The sequence below is a fragment of the Notothenia coriiceps genome, unplaced genomic scaffold (assembly GCF_000735185.1).
Source record: "Notothenia coriiceps isolate Sejong01 unplaced genomic scaffold, NC01 NC01_scaffold00004495, whole genome shotgun sequence".
Taxonomy (NCBI): Eukaryota; Metazoa; Chordata; class Actinopteri; order Perciformes; family Nototheniidae; genus Notothenia; species Notothenia coriiceps.
In genome coordinates, this window is record NW_011337196.1 from 594,641 (window position 1) to 619,955 (window position 25,315).

Sequence of the window (25,315 nt, forward strand, 5' to 3'; positions counted from 1 at the left end):
TGGTAGGCCTTGCCTGGATGACCACATGTCATTTTCTTGAAACAAGTTTTGTGAAATGCTGTAGCGTTTTGTGAAATGCTGCGGTGTTTTGTGAAATGCTGCGGCGTTTTGTGAAATTCTGTTGTGTTTTCTGAAATTCTGTGGTGTTTTGTGAAATGCTTTAGCGTTTTCTGAAANAATGGTAGGCCTTGCCTGGATGACCACATGTCATTTTCTTGAAACAAGTTTTGTGAAATGCTGTAGCGTTTTGTGAAATGCTGCGGTGTTTTGTGAAATGCTGTGGTGTTTTGTGAAATGCTGTAGCGTTTTGTCAAATGCTGCGGCGTTTTGTGAAATTCTGTTGTGTTTTCTGAAATTCTGTGGTGTTTTGTGAAATGCTGTAGCGTTTTCTGAAACGCTGTGGCGTTTTCTAAAATGCTATGGTGTTTTGTGAAATGCTGCGGCATTTTTGTGAAATGCTGATGTGTTTTGTGAAATTCTGTGGTGTTTTCTGAAATGCTATAGCATTTTGTGAAATTCTGTCGTGTTTTCTGAAATGCTGTAGCGTTTTCTGAAACTGTGGCGTTTTCTAAAATGCTTTGGTGTTTTGTGAAATGCTGCGGCATTTTTGTGAAATGCTGATGTTTTTTGTGAAATGCTGTGTTTTGTGAAAATCTGTAGTGTTTTGTGAAATGCTATGGTGTCTTGCACTTCAGGTTTGGCTGAGGGGTCTCAACGTTCACAGGACGTTGTACGAACCAGTTAAATGCGCCCTTGCATAAGTTATTGTGGTTGTGTCACCCAAAAACCTCTAGATGGCATATTTAATGGGGTTATTGGGGGAAAACAACAGACGCATTGCATGTCAAGCAGAAAGATGGCGCAATTGCTGCAGAGATGCTGACTTGTACGGTTCAGAAAATGATCTATTTTCCCAAAACAAACTGAGCCAGCCAGGCCCTGTTCTGTCAGCAACCAGTGATCAATGTGCAAACCACTGCTCCTTGTTCTGCGGACTGACACACCAACAAGCAAGTTATTCACCATGCAGCATGCTGTCAAATTTGAGATGAGAAAAGCTTGAAAGTTTATTTTGTACAGTAGGAGGTTTTCCAAATGGATCAAAAACGTGAAAAGTAAGCATGAAGACGAATATAATGCAGGTCAGACGCCGGTCTTACATACACCGTTTATGTTTGCGTAATGTTGGCATACCCTGTCAGACGAGCCAGTGGAGCTTTCAGCAGTCAGGAAAAGGTAGAGAAAAAAAACACATGTATTCCTGACCGCCCATTGGTCCAAATTTTTCCTGTGCTGCCACAATACTGCACACACGTGACCTCCCTGTTTTCACCCAGTTAAGCGCATGTACTTAAAAGACAGGCCACTACCATTCACCAACACAAGCACGATTAACACTTTATTAATGTCGGCCAGGTAAGATCGCTCGCTGCAGGGACTCGGACCACTGGGAGCGGACCATGGCGGCTGCCACGAGCAGCAACACATCCACAGCCACGCTGCAGATCAAGCACTCCAGTATCGAGCATACGCGGAAACGCATAGACCCGAGGAGGAGGCAAGCGGCGTTGTCCTTTCTCAGCAACATTTCCCTGGATGGACGACCCGTGCAAGACGATGCAGACAATCAGAACGAGGAGGAGGACTCTCTTGACGCTAGGACTAGTCAGAGCCTGGTTTCTCCGGAGCGCACGGCGTACGGGGCTGCGGCTGCTGCGGCGGCTGCCTCCACGGCCGCCGAGGCGCTCGCTTTTGCAAACCAGGCTCTATTAGCTAACAGCCGGGGTAGTTTCGGGACGGGTCCCGCAGCTGCCCCGTTGGGTGCAGACTCGGAGGGCGACGCTTTCCTGCCCTCCACTTTCAGCTCGCCGTTCTCCGCGGTGCCAGTGTCGACTAGAGGGAGGCTGCAGACGTACACTCAGGGAATCCTACCTGCCCCATACTCCAGGCAAAACCCCCAGAACTACAACCTGGAGGGCGGACAGATAGCCAACTCTGCGATAGAGCTGCAGAGATCAAGGTAACCATGTCTGGTGTTTGAGAACATTTAGTACAGGGATGTCAAAGGTGGGAGCTTGTCTGCAGGATCTGCACAGTCAGGCTGTGCATTGATGTCATAGCAAGCAAACTCAAACCTAACCATGTCACTAAAGGAATCATGATAAATGAATAGGAGCAATCAGTCCCCATGCACGATTGTTGAACTCACTTAGTCCTGCAGACACATTTAATTTGTTTTCACAATCCTGTTGCATAGGTCGATTATTAGCTCCAATAAGATACCACTGATAAACCCAATGGAGTTTATTTGTGTTTACATCTACAGACTACAGCACATTCTTGTTTCATATGTTACATTTTAGTAGATCTTCAGATTAAACACATAATGCACAATTTATTTTGAACTTCCAGTGTAAGTGTTTGTGTTTTGTTTCCACCCAACCACATTACCAGGGCCCTGAATGAATGAACTGGGGCAATTTGTTTTTCTTTTTAGGTTTTGGAAAGATAGTGTTGGTTCTCAGCAACACAGTCTCCCTGGATACAGTAATACAACGACCAGCTGTTTGTTTATTTACTGCATGCAGGTGTTCATTGGTCTGGATAAAGACAGATATGTGCAGTGTGATCAAAGGTCCAACAGCTGTGGAGCAGTAACCTGGTTTCCCAAGAGAAGGAACTCAGCAGTTTCTTTTTTTCCTATTCCAAACCTGCTCCAATGCTCTAAAAGTCCTTAAATTATTATAAGTGAATGTAATTTCAAAAACATATAGCACACCTGCAACCTTCATCTCCTCAGCGTGATGTTGACATCCTGTAATTCTACACCCCTTCAACTCCATAAACAACAAGGGCTTGCTGCTCCATGTGGATTTCTTTTATTTGCCCTGTCCATCTAATTTGTTGTAACGCTGTAGGCACATGGAGAGTTTTTGAGGGTCTCACCTCACAGCAGGACAGCTGTCAGTAACAGTCGTCTCATGGTTCTCTCACTGTAAGAATATTCAGAGCCCCTCTCTTACCCAAATCCTCTCCTTCCTCTGGTGTCTCTGGCAGACTTTCTCAGGAAGATCTTTTTCGTGGTGAAACACTCAACAAGCATTTAGTTCCCCTTCCTGACCTCATGGAAATTGCCCTGCCAAACTAACAGCTTCCGAATGTATTAATTTTTACTTTTTCATACTGAAAGAAGTGCACTAATTAGGTTATATTACACTAACGACACCATTAATTATTTACATTTGCAGTTTTGTTCTGAGACCGCAAAAATACCTCCCAATGCACAATCCGTTATATCCATATATCCATTATTAATATGTAGCTTCACCACAATTTAGTTGCTGTTTTTGTTTTGTTTAGGAACATCTTCCTCAGCAGATGGTGTTTGCACAGTTGTCATGGAGTTAAAGATGTTTGAATTTCCATTTTCCAGAGCTCTTAAAGGACCTCCTGTTAATGTTGGCGTAAAAGTCAAGATCCTCAAGTGCTCAGAAAAATAGAAATTTGAAGATCTACAATTCTATGACAGCTGTGCACACTTCATCTGCTGAGAAACATCATGTGATAAGCTAAAATGCTCCAGAACAAATCCTAAAGTGACCTTTTGGTGAGATTGCTCTGTCAAGTTCTGTTTTCTAAGGTAAATAATTAACTTTTGGTTGAAGTAGGTATGAATGGTTTCAAATAGCATTATATTAATATATTCTAAGCAGAATCACATAAGAACTATCATCCTGTTTTTAATGAAACGTGGTGGACATTGAAGTGCCTTTTCAATTTTGGAGAGGCTCCACATTACAGGACAGACACACAGAATAATATTTACCTTCCTTTTAAGGCTTCTTGGCCTCAGCAGACGTCGGCATTGTCCGAGTGCCTTTTTAGTTATGTTTTATGTTAAATTGAAAAAGTGTTTTGTGCAACAAAAGAAGCCAAACTTAAAAATGTTAAACGCAAGCAGCTGTGCTTCAATGGTGTACAGTCAAAATCTGGCGAAATTATGGATATACTCATAAACTTTTACATTCTATGCCTATAAGCTTTCAGTACTACAATACTGCATCCTTTTCAATATTTTCTGCTACTGACACATTTCAGTTGGTACCAAACTGAGCATTTAGGTTTAACACCTAGCCCTAAGCAAAGTGTTGCATATTGTCTCTACACAGCCATTGTATTGCTCAGTCCGTTAATACATGAATTGGAGGATATACAAACAAAATGTATTCTAATGTTGCAATGTAAGCAACCTGTTGATGGAACGTGGCCATATTCCACCAGACGAGCGCCCTGCACAGTGCCTGGTTTGTTTTTTTGAGGGCAGCTGGTGGAAATGTGTCCAGAGGTCCCTGGCTGGGAGAGGCAGGATGCCCAGGCTTTCTGAGAAGCAGCCTGGCTCTCCGCTCTGTATTTTCTGTCCTCTACTTCCTCTCCCAGGGGCTTCAGAAACACACTCTCCCCTCAGACGTTTGGCCCTCTGTCCTGCTCCCATTCAGGAAGTCGAAGAGCCTTTGATGTGCTGCCAAAATAGACTTTCTGAGGCCAAAAGTGCCTTTGCCCATATCCTCATCAAAATGTAATGCATGCAAATGATGGATGATTTCATATTCAGCTTTTCTTCCACTCCTCAGCCTTCATCCATCATGAATTAGCACGCTTAGAGCTGCAGATTTTAAATATAGCATTCTATTACCATCTGGTCTTGTCTGCCTTAGGTGTTAAGCAATTCTCATTTAATTCTTTCCCCCTTAAGACACATCCAGGTCTTCTCATGCCTCTTTTAGTTAACCGTTAGGTAGTGCCGAGATTATTTTTTCATGAGACTCCAGAGACTGACTGGAAAACAAGCAGTGTAACCCATTATAATGGTCCTGTGGAGTTTTGTGCCACTGAGTCACATACTTTTGGTTAGGAGGTTGATTGTTGTTCGCTGAGGTCATGGTTGGCAGGATTATAAAAGAATGCTTAATTTTCTAGTGTGTGCTGTCAACAAACACTCAGACAACCCCTTATGTCTTGACTGAAAAACCCACTTGAAGTGTAACACATGCTTGAGTAACAAGCATATGTTTTCGTCTTGCAGTTTGAAGTAAAACCCCTGAGGAAAGATGTCCATAATATTGCTTGTTTCTCACCCTGTGTTCCCATTTCTTTAACTTCCTTTTAGCCCATGTATTTTTTCTACTCCTGGTGTGTTTGCAGGTCAGACAGGCTGAACGGCTGTGCTTTTCTTTATCAGAATAATCACATTTCCGTTTGCCCGGGCAGTATTTGTGTGAAGAAGGCCAGAACATTACGGTACATTTAATTCCACTCAGCGACTCTCCGGCAAATGGAAGACTATATCCTGTGGCACGCTGCCAACAGGGTGTACGTGTAAAACTGTTTAATCTCCACATCTAAATAGTCCACTTGAGTTGTATAGCTCATTGCATGGCACTGCTGGGTAGGATTATCAATGGCTTTTTGAAGCACTCTCATTGCAGGAGGATTTCATTGTGTTAGAGTGCATTGATTGCATTTATGAAACATGCTTAAGTTTAATTGCTTGAGGCTTCAATAGCAGGGATTGTTTGAGATGCTATGGTGTTTGCTGCTCCTTTGCTACTGATTTATACTGAGGTTTCTTTGAAGCTTCTGACCAGGCCTCGTTAATGTCAAACTGGGTAGAAACAGGCTGTTCTAACCATAGTTTGTAGGAGTTGGATCTGAGGTGAATGAGTGGCCTGGCCAGTGTTATTGTTTCCAAGATTTGTAGAGGCCTGGAAAACATACAGTATTTTGCATGAAAAACACGTCCCAATGCTGCTGTTGAGCCACAGTGGATGCCTGGATCAAAGTCCCCATGGTTCAGCTCTGTCCTCCTGAACTGGAAACATGCCCCTTGGCTAACTGATGAATGATTTTTTTGAAGATCAGTAACAATTCACAAAACATTGGCTTGGACAGAAATGACAAAACGTCACACAGAATGGAAACAGATGGCTTCAATAAGAGGTCATTTATTCTTGGGCACACAGTGCAACACTCTTTGCCGAGTTAAATGACAGGTTTGGATTTTTCTGTTTCTGTCAATCTTAATGCAATACTCATGCCTGTATGAAGGTTCAGAGACATTAGCCGCTTTAGTAATTTCTTTAGGATTGACAAGCTGTTAAGTTATCACCGTAAGAGATGGGAGAAATCCAGTGTACATTCCTTCTTTGCTAAGTTGTGTGTGGCTTCAGCAGTCAAAGTTAGAGAAATCAAGCTATTTCAAAGCACTATGAAAGGCCATAACTAACTTAATTTGTCTAAATCAGACCTCTAATGTCTTATACTGCCAACAGCGTTATTTAAGATGCAGAACAAGAGCTGTAGTTTCTGTCCTATTCTCTATTCATACTTAGGAGTGATCGCTTTAAGGCTTGTATGGAAGGTATGAACAAAAGGAATGATTACAGATTACAAAACTATTTTTGAGTAAGTGTATGAGTAAGATATTAAAAGTATCATGTTTCACCCCAAGGTTTTGGTTTTAAACATATCAATATCAGTGTTTCCCCTAGAATGGAGTCATAGCAGCGGTGCTAAGGCATGTGGGCCCAGCATAATGTGAGCGTGTGTTTAGTGTGTGCGCGTGCGAAGTGCGCCCCACCAATTTTGTTTCTATGTGTCAGCACAAGAAAGGCTAGAAACAAAATTGGTGGGGCGCACTTCGCACGCGCACACACTAAACACACGCTCACATTATGCTGGGCCCACATGCCTTNGCATTATTTTGAAACGTGTATTACAATTAAATCACGGTAAAATATGTTCATTTTGTTGTAGTTGCCAGCGATTCGCTCGCTAGTTTAGCATACTCAGCCCGACTCAGCCTGGTTGTTGGCCCGGAAAGAACCTCGATTTTATGGGTCCAGAAAAACTGTGAAATAGTACCCGCAAGCCGGATGCGGGTACTATTTCACAGTTTTTCTGGACCCATAAAATCGAGGTTCTTTCCGGGCCAACAACCAGGCTGAGTCGGGCTGAGTATGCTAAACTNGTGTGCCTTGGCAGTCTCAAAATACCAAACAGATCATGCATTTTAGCCATGCCTAATTTCGCTCTATTTGCTCTATTCCAGCCCTGTCTTCACAAGGGCAGATTCTGTGGCAAATGAGCTGCAGGGGGGCGAGGCACGAGCATCATGTTACCATGCTGTTACCATGCCACACAACCTCTCATTCCCCTGATAGGTGGAGAGTTGCCCATATAGGCGGAGCTCCCCGTTTCTGACATCAGAACAATTTCAAATCTGTATCAGTCTGTTTCAGCTCCGTTGCAGCCCCGTTTTTAGAGATTTGGGTATGGAGGAAAAGAGAGAGGGCTGTGTTTTCTGACACTTGGTGAGTTCCCTGACACACCGGAGACACATATTCATGTGTAAAAGACGTAGAAAAGTGCATTTTGCATGATAGGTCCCGTTCAAAGTAAAATTCAGCAGCATACTCATTGACCTTTTCTTGGCAGGTGTCCCATTCACATACATACAATCATACACACATGCTCGCTCGCATGCACCCAAACGGCAGTGTCCAAATCTACTGCTATCAATGTGCAACAGCCCTTCCCTGTGCTCTCCTAAAGTTGTCCTTGAACTCACATTGAGGCCTCTTCACACTTAAACCTATAAAGTTGATCTGTATGTTTTTTGAAGATCCATCAATAAGTTAGTGTATGAAGCGTTTAAGGTCCTGCTCTGCGTCACTGGTTTTCTATTACAGTGGGTTCAGCTGTCTCTGAAATAGACTCTTGGGGTGGAACAAAAGAGATTAGGTAGCCTTGTTAAACACGAACAGAGGATCAGATTTTCAGGTCCACCTGCAGTGCTTTCCCCTCCTGACCATGGACCAGTGGAAATATAACAGTAGGAAGCAAACGAAAAAAAGATTGTGGACGATCCCATAAAGACTGGCCTGTTTTAAGCCTGTACTTTATGTCAAGAAAATGAAGATATTATGTACAACCTGACTGAACATTAATTATATCAAACACAGTGTCATCCCACCATTTGAGCATTTACTATTCCTCTGTGTTCACTACTTTCTTGTTTACAAACTACTGTACATGCTGGAAAAGCCCTGAGTCACGGTGTCATGACAGGAGGGGGCAAAATGCAGTTTCAGCCAAATGTTGTTATTTTAAAGGGAAGAGCAATAGACGGCAGCTTGCCCCAAACGATGGTACATATATTTTCACAATGAGGGTCACTTGTGTGTGAACAGGGCTCAGGAAGGGCTGTCAATAGACCCCTTTATGAGGCATTGCGGGGGGGGACTTAGGTCATCAATGGTAAGGATTAAGCCACGTATGCCGTGTGTCCAAACTCAGCTCTGGCCTGTTTGTTTTGATGGCAGCTAGAGACTGGCGTGACTGCGGCCTTGTTTACGTTGGATGAGAGTGAAGCAGGAGAGTTCCCACTGGATGAGAAACTGACCTCTCGGATTGCATCAGAGCCAGAGGTGCATCCATTCAAAACTTCCTGAGTCACCACCTCATTCACTGTTTTCAAATAAAGAGTCATGACAGTTTAAAAATCGGAGTTATGCATATGACACCTGTTTGTCTTAGCATGGCTAAAAGAAACAGGGCTTATTGTGCAAAGCCTGTCTCAAAAAGTCACTAAGAACTGCTTCTTCATATACAGTATATTTCTTGATGTATGTTTTTTTTTAATAGTGACATTAAACAAATGATGAAAATGTTACTTACATGCCTACAGCAATGAGTAAATGTTAATTATTAGCTTTGTTATAATTGCAGGGCATCAAACAGTGTTTTGAAAATGTGCACGCACACTTAGTTTAGACGTAAAAAAACAGAAGGCATGAGCTCATATTTAAAGAATGCCATTAGTGCAGCCCATGTCAAAATGTGATAAATGTAACATGTATGCAATTTGACTTCGACATGCTCTGTAAAATGGGCTCAAGCTCACAGAGCAGCAGTTGGAGAAAACTTCAGGGAGGCACTCGAGAGTCTCAGTCTGGCAGATTTATTGTAACGATGGTTCAGCCGCAAGGGAAGCTGCAAAACGCTTAAAAACTAGCCTGAACAGGCGAGTCTGGGGGAAATGTTCCCACAGTAACCAAGGATATTCTTATGTAACAAACCTTTGTGAAAATAAGCCCAATTATCTTAGGTAAGTCTGTATTCACTGTAAATCTTATCTTCCCACACGTTCATTGCACAATGGATTTTGGAAAGATATTAGAAGATCCTCCAACATTTCTTTCTCAATCAGGCCCTTTCTATGGGTGTTGGTTTCACAACAATAACTTCTCTGCCAAAAAAGTGTTAATTCACGAGAGATTTCTATAGCTAGGATTTTGGCTGAGGATCTTTTCAAAGAAGTGAAGCGGGCAGGCCTTGACTGTAAAGTATTACATCACATATTGGTTGCACCAATCAGAGTTTAGAAACATTATATTCAAAATCGGATGACAGTTGCAAGAGTTATGTCACAACGACCTCGAAGAAACAAAACCACACCCACAGGTGAACTCCAGGACCTCTGACATGTTGGGTGTGGTTACAGGTACAACAAACCACATTTTTAATAACGCAGTAAAACATGCTTTTTACCTGTTAAGTGCTTCACTTGACATTAAAGAGAAACAAGATTCTGTATGCTGTATAAAGAGTTAAAGGAACTAGACCTGGGGAGGGGGCAATGACGCAAAAAGTGCAATTTCTGTTCAAGTAAAAACATGCCAGAGTCTTTTTTTGATTGAACAAGCAAAGCAATTTATTTACAAACATACACAGGAAATAAGAGTTGCCCACCAGTCTTTCCTCACAGAGTCTTCAGTGTGCATCTCATAGCGAACTCTTTGGGCTTGCAAACAGAAATAAGCTCAGCATTTTTTGACCTTTAATCACCATGCTTTTCTCATTACAATTTGTTTTGATATTGTGATCATGTTAACTCATATCGTCAATACTTGGAGCAGCATGAAATACCTTTTTCCTCAATACTCTGTGGTATTTTGTTAAACTAGTTTAAGCTAATATAAAGAAGCTGAAATCAACTTGAGATACATGCCGAATGAATGTAACTATACTATAATTAGTTAGATTATTTGTTGTTTCTAAAATGTTATTTCCAAATCAACAAACTCTGATTCGAGTGATATGAAAATGTTGGATCCCTCATTGATTCCAGTCAGGATCTTGTTAAGATGTTCCTCCGCCTCAGAGATCAGGAATCAGGACAAATAAAGTGTCCTTGAAGCCTGAAGTACACTTCAGCAGGACGGAGGATTACTTGCACAGGGTTTCAGTCCAGGTAAAGTAATTGACTCTCAATACCAGAGCACCACGTGGCCAATCTGCTGCTAATCCTGATCACTGTTTAATGGCATTTTTGCACTCATGAACACCTCTTCAAACCTGCCTTCCTGACCCCGTTTATAGCACTGTAAATGTGCTAGCAATATACTCTAACATAGAGCACAGGAAACTCAACACTGATAAAAGTGGGTCTTGTCTCATTAAGTCCATAGCAAGCATTTGATATAAAATGAATGGAATGGTAGAAAATGAAAGGAATGGTAGAAAATGAAAGGAATGGTAGAAAATCAATGGAATACTTCAGTGAAAATAGGAAGTCCCATCTTGTCTGCAAGGACCTGTATGCAAACAATCAATACTTTTCGTGCAGATAGAAAATGGTGAACGATCTATAAGAGATAAATAATCCAAAACGTTATTTCAAATGACTTGTGAGTGGTGTTTATGAACACAGCTTATTTTCCAGGGTTAGTTCAAGCTCATTAAAACGGCATCTTTTCCCTCTATGTCTCGCAATATTAAAAAAGTGCACTTTAAGATGATTACTTGCGAAAAACACGAGTCACTCTGAGGAAGTCCAGCCAAAACCAGCCGCTTAAAAAGGCTTTTGTTTAGATTTTATGCAAGTCAAGAGGCAACCAATCATACCGGAGTTTACATGGAGAAGATTAATGAAAAGAGATGACCAAATGTTACAATCATTGGTTGCTTTAACTGTCAACAATGTCCCCATCAGATTCAAACAAAAAAGGCTCTCTTAATCAACAAGAGAGCTTTGAAATATACAAAGTGAATATGAAGACGTTAAAACATGCAAACAACCTGTTTGCAGACGGTTGAACAATTTCTGTCAGAAGTCTGTGTGGTGAAGATGAATAAAGTCAAACAAGGGAGGAACGTTTTAGAAAATGTGTCCCTTTGGCTGATTTCAGATCTCCTGAGAGGGAGGAGAGTTGTCGGCTGCAGGTGAGTGACAGCCGGCTGAACCTCGGAGCCGTCAGACGTGGCAAAGAGAGAGGATGGAGGATGGGGGATGAATACCGTGGGAAGCAGAGGATCAGAAGGAGCTGGGCGTCCTCCTGATGGTTCACTAATGCTAGGAGGTCTGCAGCAGGCGTCTGTAGTGAGGCATGATCTCGTTTTCTGGCAGCTGCAGGTTGAACTCCAACGCCACCAGCACCGGGAACTCGAAGGCTATCAGCTCTCTGCGGTTCACTCTGAACCTCTCTTCCAGTTTCTGCCAGAGAAAAAGAGAGTTAAATAATAGATATACAATGCTGCATTTCTAATAGCTTCTTTACTACACCCACAGCATTTCATGAGGCCTGGCACGGTTGATGTTGCCTGTTTGGATGGTTGTCAGACTACAGTTGAAATTAATAGACAATACAAAGCTGGTTGTGTTGGCCATTCTAAAGCACTGACTTAAAGGGGAACACATCTGCCACTATAAAAGCTTTCTTTGAAAAAAGGGATTTTAAAGATGAAACACTGTTTACAATTCATAAGAAGTACTACTCAGCCTTTCTCATGTCTTTTGATGTTATGAAAGGAGCTTTCTAGAGTCAAAATAACTCAGTGTTTCAAGGTTAGCTCAGGCGCTCCCTGAGACTTGAGAAAAACTGTGATTTAAATTAGAGGTAGCCTAAAGGGAATTTCAGTTTTAACTTTTTTAAGCTTAGAGACACTTTTGTTTTTTCTTAGATGCAGGCCTGCTGTGGATTCTGGTTCACTGATTGGTTCAGCTACATTTCTGAGTAGATTCTCCGTTAAAGATAGGGATAGAGATCTTTTTAGAGAGGATGACGGTAGAGCAATAACAGAACAAAGGTTTCAGATCCAGCGAGTCTCGAGACAAAAAAGGCAGCCCTCCAATTATGGGATTTGAAAGACACCCTGTTAGCAACATCAGAACAAGCGTTTACGTAAAAACAGCACCGAACTGTGAAGGTCAGCTTTGATGGTATTAAAAGGTTATGTCAACATTTAATCCTCTTATTTCTGACTGAGACTGCAATACTTATTTTCGCCTGACTGTCATTTTTTTTCTCATAATTCTTTTAATGCATTATGGCTTAACTTTGTCCCATCTACTTGTCCTATCAACAAATAAAAAACCGTGTGACCTCTATAACAGTTTTTTGTGATCTGGACGCAATTTCTTCAGTCTTATATTTGTTGAAACCTGACAATTAAAAAGTCAGTCCCCGGTAATCTACACATATGCCCTTGTGGTATCTAGTCCATGTTTTGATTAATCAGCTGTTGAAACGTCTGCCACCAGTGGAAAAATCAATCGAAAAATCAATTTTCACTGCAGGCAATTTTCACCCTTTTTGACCTGTGATTTTGAAAATGAGAATTTGAGTGATGTGAATATTAAACCTGGTGCAACATAAGGAAAAATAAACATTAAAAAAATGATGAGTGTTAGCAAAGGAACTTACGTCTATCAGGTGCTTGACCTCGTGTTTCTTGAGATCGCCACCAATCTTGGCCGCCAGTAGGACACAAGCTCCAGCGCACAGTTTACGATTCTGCTTGTTCAGTTTGCCGTGAAGCACCAGTTTCTCAAAGTAGACGAAAGCCATGGCCACCGTTGGTTCCTCATAACCACATTCATCCTGGGCCAACTTTTTGATCTCCCTTTTCAAGCTGCCGGCAGGAGATAAAAGGGGGAGATGAAAAAAAAAAAAAGAAGCCAATCAATAAGTTGATACAGAAAGCGTAATTAGACAGTATGAAGTTGACTTTTGATTGTGTTCTGGTTTTATGTTTCAGTATTTGTAAGCAACTGTGACTGAAAGAATATTGCTTTTTTATGGTTATTTCATTTTTATTTTTTTTTAAAGAAGGGGCAGGTAAAATAAGATGTTTTTCTCCCTGCTCCTTTCCACCATGCACTATAAATAATGTTTAAAAAACAGTATAAGTGTACAGGTTTTGTTTTAAAACAACTGCTGTAGGTGCCATAATGCTACTTAGCCCAAGTTCATTATTTGTATTATTATCATTATTTGTTTACGTCACTTTTATTTGTTTGTTGAGCACTTCCGGTAATTGTCACATGGCTCTGGTTTGTCTATATAAGTCACCTGTTTCATGTCGAGTGCGGATGACAGAGGGTGAGCTTGTGCTGTCATTTTTTCTGTTGACCGTTTTGTCCACAGTTACTGTGTTTTGATTTTGTTTATTAAATATCCTAAAACTATCTTGCTTCAGTATGGACTTTCTCTTAGAAAAAGGAGTCACAGTTTATAGCCAAGCTTAGCCCCTCGGCGACCCAAACTGAACTGGAAATTGAGCCGCCGCAACTGCCATGTGTGGAATAAACAAATAAATAAAAAATGAATATAAAAGGAAAGGAAAAATAACAGGGCATTGTAGAGTTAAACACTTAATATGACACATGTTATGCATTTCTGTAGGTTTTTACCTCCTAATCTTGCTGAGGGTAAGCCTGATGTGGGGGAACTTCTCCTTGAAGGTTTCGTTCATGTCCTTCTTGAGGTCAGAGGGTTTGACGTATTCAATGACCGTAGTCTGAAAAGAAAAACCAGAGGTGGTGTCACGATGACCACGCGTTCAGCACTGGGCAGAGTGACTGGATCCTCACACACTAGTGTTGGATTCCACGGTCTCACAATAAGAGCTGGTGTTACCCGTGTCACTTTAAAGATACGTCTGCTGATACTCTATATCTTTCTTCACAAATCCAGTGAAAAGACCAGAGCCAACAACGAACCGATCCCACTAACACACATCCCACTGTGTGAATCCAAAGCCTGATATATCACGTCTTCTTCTGTGACATAGAGCGCCATTGTTGTCCAAACACACCAATAAACCACACTGTTGCCGTGGGTGACATAATCCTTCACTACAAGGAACATGGGCACTGTGGTGGATTTACCGTAAATACTACATGCGCTATCATGCTGCTGTAAACACTCATTAGCACACCAAATATGTATCAATCCGCCGTTGAAAACAGTCCTCAGCTAAATATTAATTTACTTCAGTGTCTCGGTGTTTAAGCAAATAACAGAGCTTTATGTGCGTCGAACTGAATGACGCACACAGTGAAGCGTTGAAAAATATTGTTGGTTTGGATCTTTTCAAAGTATTTGCAGAGGATAAGAATAACAAAGGTTATCGCCTGCCTCTTCCTGTGGGTACAAGACATGCTTGATTTCTGACCAAAGCTTTCCATGCCTTCATCAGGTTTCCAATAAACAAGCTTTGGTGCATGTTATAACATGAGTAGAAGGAGGGTGAGTCACATTTAAAGGAGTAGTTTGGGTATTTTAAGTGGATCTTAAGTGGCACAGTACTACAGTATATTCCCTACAGTAGATAGCGGGTGGTAGGACCACAGTGAGCGTATCAGAAAACTGATTTTGGTCAAAAAAGACAACCTAAACAAATCAATCACTTGAAGTGTACGCTTCATTAGAATTGTTTCACCACTTTACCTTTGAGACAACTCTTTTAGACACTGAATTATATATGCACTCTTTTTATAGCCACTAGACTACATTGAAATGGTAATTTGACATCGAAAGAACACTGGATTCGCTGGTAGTTTGTAACATCCAAATGATCCCCTTAAGACAGTAAAATGAGGGGCTGAGAGTTTATCTACAACTTAAATTAAAGATGTTCTAGAGGGGAAAAAAGCAAGAAGCCTAACTGCTAGATGTGCAGGATAATGCTGATAGAAATAAGACCCATGTCATAATCAGTCAACTACGCCATCAATCCGCTTAGTAATAACAACAATCACCAATTGAATTGCTAAGATCTAAGAACATTATCTAAACCACTTCATTTGGCTTGTTTTGTTTATTTATTTACTTACCCTCACACATACATGCATACTGAAAGCCATTTTTTCACATGCTATCACAAGTATTACTGCAATAACATTTAACTGTATTGCACTTATGTTTTGTAGATTTATATCATCTTTAAAACTCAAGTTTAAAAACTAAATATTGGATTGTTCGGTATGTGTTTCTTTAATAGCCAAACTTTGCTGTAGCAATGTCACTGAGTTTCCAGACTGAATACATTATCTTGTTGTAAAGCTAAAATGACTAGAAGTAAACTGTTTTGGTACCAGCTTAAAAAAATGTAAGACATTGCTTGCTTTCCTTGTCACAAATACAAAAGTGCTAATAACATAAAGATGACACTCAATATGTAGGCACCATATGAAGTGTGAAGAATCCACCCTGAACACCACGCTACTGATCATGAACCGTGATGGAGATGAAATGCCGATCGATGTTTGAAGCCGCGCGAAATGAAGCAAAGCTAAACACTGACTTTGCGTGACAGAAATAGTCCACTATGACCATGTTTTACACTTCTGTCAACACATAAAGACATATAATTATGCCATGTCTTACCCTGAGGGATAAGTTTACACTACACATATTACAAAGCGACAACAATGTTTTTATTTCAAATGACTTAAGTGAGGCTTTCCTTGCTTTCTAATAATATTCCAGGTGATACACATTTCCTGAATTGAACAAAGAGCCTAAAAACTATTGTTATGCATAGTTTGAAAGTGCAGTTAGATAGTCATGCTCTTTAAGTAGCCTGTGCTCAACCAGCAGAATACTGATGTAATGGTTCGGTTCCTTTAGTAAACACAAAAGCCATTGTTTGAGACGCTTGGTTTTGTAATTGGAAAAGGAGAAGAAAAAAACACATAGCCTGGCCTTGACTTAACATTTCAACTGTGTCAGTCCCTGTTGTGTACTCTGCCAGTCTGCGTAACAAAAACAGAGCTGAGGAAAGAATGAGGTGGGAGTCTAGTCAGGTTTTTTTTCCCTGTTTCCCATCCACAATAAAACATCCGTTCTTTTCCGGAAAAGAGCGCGAGTGATTAGGGCTCAGATACAATCGCTACACTCATTGTTGCTCCGGTGGCTACTTAATATCTGCTGCTCACTATAGTAGAGGATAAAGCATTTCCATTCATTCAGGACCCTCAAGGTGGGAGAGAGTTTGGCCCAGTGACCTTGCTGATTAAAACTGAAACGTTCTCCTGGCTTCTTCTCAAAAACAGCTGATATAATTGAGTTTTTTGGAGAAACTGTTGAGGCAGACACATATTTCCGGTGTGTTATCTTTCCTGCTAGTGGTGGGAAAACTGAGCACAAACTGTCCTTAATGACACAAATAACCATTGAAAAAAAACATTAACTGTGGGATGTCCTGGAACATTTCACCAACAACAGAGGTGGGTCTATTTCAGGGAATTATGTCCCGAACAAAAATAACCTTTCCATTCTGGTATCAAGAGGAAACGTTGCTGTAGTATTTGTTGTTCCTGGTGCTGGTGATGTGTTCTTAGACACAGTGAAGAGTGTTTTCTCACCATGTATGAGGGGAAGATGAGGACCCTCTTGTGTTTTCCACAAGGCCACTGCGGGTCATCTAGCAGGTTGGGATCGTACTCACGAAATTCCCCCAAATCATTCCCTGATACAGGCACAAACACAACAACAAAGGTAGAGGCAGATGTCAGTCAAATAAACACTGGATAATGGAGAAAAAAACCAACAGAGTGTGAGTCATACGCCACATTCATAATGGATGAGTCGAGTACTTGTTGGACTGACCTGTGTCTACGCTGCTCTGGTTGCTGTTGGCTCGGCCCAAACTGAGGCTTCTATGGCTGGCGTTACGAGACGCAGAGAAGGACGAGGTGGAGTCGATGGTGTTCCTACGACCACCCAGCGCATTAGTGGGATACAGGAACTGGGTGTAGGACACAGTCTGCAGACACAGGGGAAGTTATTATTTCCAAAGGCCTAAACATTATATACCCTTATTGTCCTCTTTTAATCTGACAGGTTATCTGAGGTGTTTCACTTTTTTTTCACAGCAGCATTTTGTCAAAGCAGGAGAAGCACAGGTTGTATGAATAATATTAAAGGTTGGCTGGACTGGAACACACTAGGGCAGGGGTGTCAAACTCAAATACACAGTGGGCCAAAATAAAAAAATCGGTACTAGTCAAGGGCCGGACTGGTTCAATGTTTATTGAATGAACTTATTGCACATATTAAACCTGGAACTAACAAAGCTTAAATTATTGCCTATAAAAAACATAAACATTACATAATCAGTTGCATTCATTTCTTATGGCTCTATCTGCAGCTTTTCCGGAGTCATTTCTTATGATTACATTTTTCCAACAGCTTCAAAAAAACTATTTCCCACAAAGAAAAACCAAACCTGCCCTGTTGTCTCAAGAACAAAAGTGCAGAAGGAAACATCCATTGAAACTCAGTGTGCTGCTCTGTGATGATAGTTCAAGCCAGATACTTGGCATCTCATCTTGGGTGCAAGTTCATCAATGTTTGGGGTCAGGCTCTGAGCTGAGGAAACCCTCAGGATGGAGTGAAGTTGTGCGTGCAATATACCGGCGGTCCAGATCTAATAGTAATTAGAAATTATCCTACGGGCCCAAATTAAATCCACTAAGGGCCTGATTTGGCCCCCGGGCCTCGAGTTTGACACATGTGCACTAGGGGATTCAGGCTAAGAAATGTCCAAATGCTCCTTTAAAAAAAGCCTAGTTCAAGAATGCTAAGAACTGTGTTGAGGTACTTTTAATGTGAATCACAAATAAATACTCTTGGTTTGAAAAGGCAATACTTGAAACAAACAGCTGTGTATTAAAAATGCAAATAATGTGGCTGAATACATTGCCTAGTATCATTCTAGGCTATATTTATAATTATTATAATTGGCCCTTTCTGATGTTTTTATTCCTTATGTGGATGTGCACAATATTCTCCTTTTAATAACATTTAGTGATTAATGATGATGTGTTTTCCATAAAGGAGCTAAAAAGCTATTTAGTTTTTCCATCACCTCTCAGTGCTGGCTCAGTTTAACTTTGTTTTTATCTAAAAAACTGAATGTGTCAAAACTGATGCTACTAATTATACTCTGAATTACATGCAGTTGTACTGTGCAGTAGAACATTAAACACCTTAACAATATGTTTTTTTACTGTGTGAATCAGATTTTCCTAAATGGTTACAGTAAGTTTAGCATATTTCAGCTCACCTTTCCATCCGCTCCTAGCTCCACTCCCTCCAGTCCAATCAGCATCTCCTTGGCGCCTCCTGACGGGTGCCGCTGACGCCCTCCTCCTTCCAGCTTCACATCCCTAATGAGCACAAGACCTTTAGATCTTTCACTGAACAAATAAACCTCACAGCTTCGTTTGACTCTCTTTCTCCACTTTCCTTAACCTTCTTACTAATGCCTGTTCTAGCCTACCTCCACATCTGTACCTCACAGATAAATCTGCGCTCATCAGCTGGACTAGGTTTTATAATTATGTCGTTTGGTGCATTTGTTTCTAGCAGTCTTCAGAGTCAGCTGCTGCCTCATTAATGCTTAATATGCAGTACTGCTGTAAGAAATCTGCAGGAGGTCAAAGGCTCTGCTGGAGTACAAAGCTGCTGGAGAATAAAGTGTGTCAGTGGAGCAAACAGTGGAGAGCCCACAACTGCACACATTTTATATGAGCTGAATATTTATTTGCATTTAATGTCTGCTGCTGAGAACATATAGACTGGGGTGAACTTGCAAAATTAAAACCATGGGGAAATAATAGTAAATATACTAATTAAAGTAGACATTGGTTATCGACATGATTTAACATGCTATGATATAACTTCACTTGATGATCACTTAAATTGCTGTCAAACTATATGGGCCTAAAAAGTCTCTTGGACTTGCTTTCACATCAAAGCGAAAAGACAAGTGCGGACAAATATTACCTTGCATTTCTGTAATATTAACTTAAGCCTTTTTATAACCTAATATTCTTACATGACATTTCAGAATGTGAGCAGACAGCAGATATTAAATCGTAACAGTCTTGTTTTTCTACTCCTCCCTTATCTTCCCTAGCTCAGTCATGCTTTCGGTTAAAATTGTCTGCCCAGATAAATAGAAGAAATGACAGAGAGGGACTTCACATGACTCCCCCAGTGTTTTGAGGACATGCGGGGCAAATCTGTTATAAATGAAAACAGTGTTATTTGGCAGACATGCACGTCAGGACACAATGTTGACAGATGCATCATAGACACAAAGATCCCCAGGCAGCAGACGTCCGACAGAAGAGTGGAGATTAAATAAAAAGGGGGAAACATACGAGACAGAAAGCTTTCTAGGAGAAGAGCTTTTCTAAGAGGCGATCCAGAAAATAATTGCTGAAAGTAATTAGAAATTAAAAGGAAATTACAAGAAAAGCCGACATTCATGGATAGGAATCACTGGCAAATACCTGAATGTTAGTAGTGTTATTATAATATATGCAAATTGTTAATAATGCCCTTCAACATTATTCTAAATCTAGGATAAAGCAAATTAAGCCTTAATATTAACAATACTGAAAGTATCTTGACCCTTGCTGGCCACTTTACTACTGAATGCTTTACAACTCAAATAAACAGTTTAATATTGGCTTGTAATAATATTCCACGGCAGTCTTGTCCAAGTTTCACACATAACACTACTTTAATGAGCATCAGTAGGTTATACTTTATTAATCCCTGTGAGGAATTTAGTCCTCTGCCTTTGACCCATCTAACTTTTTACCCAGTAAGCCAACTTTTCTATAATTCAATGCCAGGAGCATTACCTAACATGCATGTATTTTAGGGTCAGATAAACTGAAAAATATGAGGAAGCCCATGCCAGCACAGGGGGGAACATGCAGAGTCAGAAAAGCCACGGTGGACTCTAGCGGGGTTTGAACCCAGAACCTTATGGGTGTCAGGAGACAGTAACGCCCCATAAACAGACGACCAATCAAACAGCCTTAGTCTGCAAAGTTTCATGTTTTTCTTTCTTTAATGGAATAGTTCGAGATCTTGGAAAAGCATACCTATTTGCTTTCTTACTGACAATTGGATTAAAAGATTAATACTCACAAATCTCATAGCCATAGCCTAAGCATGTTAAATGCTAATATCTGTTAGCATATTTCAGCATTAAGACTTAAAACAGGGGGAAAACAGCTAGCCTGGCTTTTTTTGTTAAGAGCAGTAACTTAACTTAATCATTGTGAAAGAAGTCACTTCAACCCTCCATAATAATCCCCCCATTTACTTCCTCAAATAAAACCAAAGCTAAGCTAGTTATTGCCCCCTGCTTCCAGTATGCATGTTCAACTCAGCAAGCCATATCCTGGCAGTAGTCTCATATTTAACAGACAGATACAAGAATGTTAATCTTTTCCTCTAACCTTTGGCAAGAAAGCAAATGAGGGTTTCCCGAAATTTCATTCCTCTGTATTAAATTATTTAATGTTGGAACTGTAGGATAATTGTCTCCATGTTACGTCCCCAAAAGTAGGGCTGAACTGCAAAATTGGCAATTTTGTACATGAGGCAGAAGTTAAAGACAGAGAGACAGAAGGAAACAACTACATGCGATCAGCAATTTTGGGCCCAGTCGTCTCATAAAATGTTGTTTTGCAGTTACAACACTTTAACTGAGGCAGCAAAAGCCTAACTGTTAACTGTCGATTAACAGCAATGAGCAGCCAGATGTGTATATTGGATAACCCTGGAGGTTAATTAACCACCGACCTGGCACTGATTGGCTGGCTTTATATGGATAGAGCTTTCTGTGCTCTTCACTTAGCACCGGTGTGGAGCTTTTCTTTCTGTGCATTGTTTTCACTGGTGTTTATATTTCCGATGTCACTTTCACTTCCTCCCAAACACACCATTTCATGTGAACTGGAGGTCTAGGAGCCAAGGTCATACCAGAGCTATCCCCATGCAAGCCAGCCATAAAACACCTACAGTTAAGCGTATACGTTTTCTGGGTCAGCACTAATACATGTAAACTCTTAAACAAGGCAAAATGTGTTAATTAAAAATCAAGAAGCAACTGCATCTGCCAGCAAAACGGTAATAAGACCAACGAACACATGAAAAACGTTTAAGAGCTATAGTTTCTAAATATAAGAAGAACAGTAACCTGCAAAAGGTGAGTCTAAAGAGCAAAGCCAGCAGCGGTTTTAACAGACAAAAATGGGTTGATTGAACAAAAAGGGAAGAATGGCTTAACGCCACCAGAGCCATTATGGGAAAAAGCAATACAAGCATTAAGCACAGGGCAACAACATAGTCTAGATATAAAGGAAATTACGCCTTTGAAGCCCATTTCAGCCCACTGTTTATTTATTTATCAGACGTTAATGGCAAAATGCATCCACCAAAACCAACCCTTAGCCATGTATGCACCATTCAGAGGAGAGTACATCCACAGAAAAAGCGATGGGAGAAAAAAAAAAGGGAAAGAGGCGGCACAGGCCGGAGGAGGTTACAAAGTTCGGCATGCTGTAGGATACATACCCTGCTTGGCTACAATCTCGATATGGCAGGACAGAAAAAACACTATAGAAGGATCTTCTGCCACTGATTAGGACTATCCTATAAAAACAAAAATGTTAAAAAAAGCTGATCAATATCTATCTGACAAGATCCACAGATTAAAGTTGGAGCGAGTGTGCAGTAAAAATTAGAATGAAGAGAATGAGCTGCAAACGTCAGAGTGAGTGTGTGTTGGTTTGTAGAAATGTGGGACATGTAGTCAGTGGTTGAGGCAATCATGATGCATTTTTGTGTAAGATACCTTTAGTTAGCATATGCTATTTTTATATTAAACTGTGTTCTACTAGTGGAAACATTTATAAAGTATCGAGTCAGAGAATTTCAAGTAAGATATGTAAATTATTTGTTTTAATATCTGCAACTCACAGACACTATGAATCTTACAACTGGATATAAATAACATGCGTGTTTTACCATATCTCAGTTAATAAACAAATAAGTTCTTCTTAAAAGTTTGGAAAATACTGCACAAAATTACTCTACATCCGATCATTTAAACGGGAGGAACTTAGAAATATACACTGTTTTCTAAACAAGAGATACTGTTGTTAAAATGGTCTACACTACAAAAAAACAACAACGCGCTAGAACTACACTCACAAAACACTCTGAAAAAAGGCTAACCGAATTAGATTGAAAATCCAAAGAATGTGACAATGATGACATTGAACACTTTCCGTGTCTCCTGACCTCGATTAAACAACCATTTTTCCTTGGGTTACTATAAGCAAACCCAGTAACACACCGAAGCCATTTCATTTAGATTCAGAGATATATGTGCTTCGAGCTAATGTAACCTGCTGTGACACAATGATATGTGATTTATCTTGTGATTTCACAATTTTAACAGTGAATAAATGAAGTTTCAAATCTGAATATACTGTGTGAATGGACTTATTTATGAGTCAGAATGACATGAAGTGAATGGAGCTGGCCTGCTTGCCTACGATGTGGCTGTAATGTGAGAAACATCCAAACTGCAGTTCATTGACTGGGGCAGCCTGCCATTATCCACTGAGGACTTGTATTGACTAAACGGATAGCGTTGTTTGCCTTCATACCTTCCATTGCGTATATCATGTTGCCTCATGTTCTTTATGAAGTGGATCTTCTTAAAGCTCTTTGGTCGGGGTGAACCCGATAGGGTCCGGCATCTAAAATGTTAAACAAAAACAAAACATCAGGACCTCAAAACACAGAGACACTGTGCCAGTGACTGGGATATATTACAGTGAGGGCAGCAGTGGAAAAGGTAATGCTGTTTCTGTGCAGTTTATTACCTGCGAAGAGGAGCGTTCTCCTCAATGTCCTCTAGCGTTTCAAGCGAAGAGCGTTGGGAGATGAGTCTTCGTCTGGAAACAGACAGACAAAAGGGAAGGTTTAAAGTCAGAGGGATATGAAGAAACATCCTGACACCAAACACAGGACCAATTGTTCTAATGCAAAAAAACAGCTTTTAGAAAAAAAATACATTTGGCAAAGATAATGTTGATAAAACCTTATTGTGATCTTTTTTGACAGGCAAATGGACACTTGGAAATGGAAAGCAATTTCATTAGAAGGCACAACACTTAATCAAATTATTTTCCACAGCAAAGCAATAACAAAAAATGCAAGAATAGATCTCGAAAATCAAATACATTTTTCTAACACAATAAAGCCAGCCTAGCTTTTAGAATAAAACAGGGTATTAGCAGACACAAACACTCGAGGGAGCTTAAACCCAAATCTCCCTTTTACCTTTTTGTGTAAAGCAATGGAAAGTGGAAAAAGCCATCGTCCAGCACATTGCACAACTAGTGAACATTTGATATGACGCACTTTTTTAGTTAAAAAGTTACAGCCACATTTCGGTTAGCATCCAATCATTGTTGAGGTTCTTCACAAGGACATGGAAAACTAAATATCTGTGGTCACTGAGGGCCTTTGAGCAAAAGGTCAAACCAAGTAGTTAAATTATGATCTGCCTCGAATTTGTTCTGTTATTATTTTACAAAAGCCAGTGTTGGACGGTTTAGTTGGGACCATCCATCGACAGCACTGTGTGCCTGTGTGGTCAATCATCACTCCTCAATCTTACGTTCATCACAGAGGTTTTTCCAGTGTCAGAGCTGCTAAGAGGATAAGGCTCGGCCAGCACTTTGTGTAACACATGTTGTCACACATGGCCTTTATTTCACACTAGTTTCATGACTTATTCTGCAGAAACACTTTTATATGATCTGCTGCCAAAAACAAACCCACATGTGACAGCTAAGTATGCCTGAGCTGTCCCAAAATTAGGTTGTAATTTTATATTCAGCCCCAGAATAACAACATAATCCAACCCATTAATCAGCTTACAAAGTGGCCACATTTAAAGGCAATGGAAATTAACAAATTAATGGTCAAATAACTAAATTGTGACATATTTTCCCAACGGGAGATCTGTCAATAATAAATAAATTTGCAGCAGGGTTGGAAAAGCCAAGTAAGAATCTAAACATATGTCTGTTCACAACATGCATACTGTAGATCATCTTGGTGTACGCAATCCTTTTCATAATTTACAAGTGTTGTAATGCTATGGCCATGAACGATGACAGAAGCTGATGACACTTGCCTTCCTCTTTAAAGAGCATCTCAGCCAAAGGAGGAGAAAGACAGCGGAGTGTTAAGCAGAGTGGCTGGTTAATAAACAACAGATCATGAGGACAGATTAACAAAAGATGACTCCAGCCTTGAGGATCTCCCAGGGTTTAAACCAACACAAGCTAAGTGAACAGTGTATGCTGGAGGAGAGGGGCTGAGATAAGTGTTTACATGACGAAACATACCGAGCAGACGAGTAACCGGGAGCCATTATACTGGCTAACCTTTTGTATTATGACCCCTATAATCATAAACTGGAAGGGGGAACATTAAGCTCTGATAAAAGGATTGGACAGAACATGTTATAGTCCACTTGAATATAATGAAGGGGTTGTGACCTTTGCTTGAAAGTCACATAAGTGCTTTCATGTGATTTATGGTCTTAGATCTCCCTTCTGATGGAGCAGATAGCTTGGCTGGATAAAGATCTGACGACACAGATAGTCTAATGGCGCATTTCCACCACTGGGCCTCGCTCGGTATGGCTAGGCCTCGTTAGGCCTTGTTAGGACTAGCTCACTTTATGCTGCATTTCCATTACAGTTTAGTAGCTGGAGCAGTATCTATAGTAACGCAGTGTAGGTGGAACCGTGACGTCATCTTCAATGAGAACCACAGAAAAACAACATCAGCCGTTAGCTGTTAGCCCTCAGAGCTCACAGCTCCTCATATCTGTTCAGAAACTAGACAAAAGTTAAACAAGTACAAACCACAGACTGTCTGTGTCATGGCGAATACAGTCGATGGTTTATTTATGTCTGTATAGGGCGTTGTTGTGAGTGTGGACGGTCGGAGCATATTCTGCGTTAGCTTAGCCGATCGTCATTTAGACAACACGCATTTTAAAAGGTTTTTCGCCTGCCGTCTGTCTGCAGACTTGTCAAAGCATTAATTCATGGTTTTTACTAACCGGT

At 40.6% G+C, this 25,315-nt stretch overlaps 2 protein-coding genes across 3 annotated transcripts; one reads left to right on the forward strand and one right to left on the reverse strand.

Moving 5' to 3' along the window:
* Positions 1-1,313: 1,313 nt before the first annotated feature.
* LOC104942434 (CDK5 and ABL1 enzyme substrate 1-like) lies at positions 1,314-11,400 on the forward strand. The gene is made up of 3 exons (XM_010767653.1): positions 1,314-2,020; positions 2,498-2,623; positions 11,250-11,400. The coding sequence occupies exons 1-3, from the start codon at positions 1,461-1,463 to the stop codon at positions 11,398-11,400; spliced, it is 837 nt and encodes a 278-aa protein (XP_010765955.1). The 5' UTR covers positions 1,314-1,460.
* Positions 9,004-23,153, reverse strand: cables1 (Cdk5 and Abl enzyme substrate 1). Of its 2 annotated transcripts, XM_010767634.1 has the most exons (9): positions 23,051-23,153; positions 22,832-22,924; positions 21,732-21,809; positions 18,415-18,517; positions 16,956-17,112; positions 16,712-16,815; positions 13,754-13,860; positions 12,765-12,972; positions 9,004-11,554 (listed from the first exon to the last, which is right to left on the reverse strand). In XM_010767634.1, exons 2-9 carry the CDS (start codon positions 22,858-22,860, stop codon positions 11,414-11,416), a joined length of 927 nt encoding a protein of 308 aa, XP_010765936.1. In that variant the 5' UTR covers positions 22,861-22,924; positions 23,051-23,153; the 3' UTR covers positions 9,004-11,413. The 2 variants fall into 2 exon arrangements, with proteins under 2 accessions (XP_010765936.1, XP_010765937.1); XM_010767635.1 differs by lacking the exon at positions 21,732-21,809.
* Between the last annotated feature and the right edge of the window lie 2,162 nt (positions 23,154-25,315).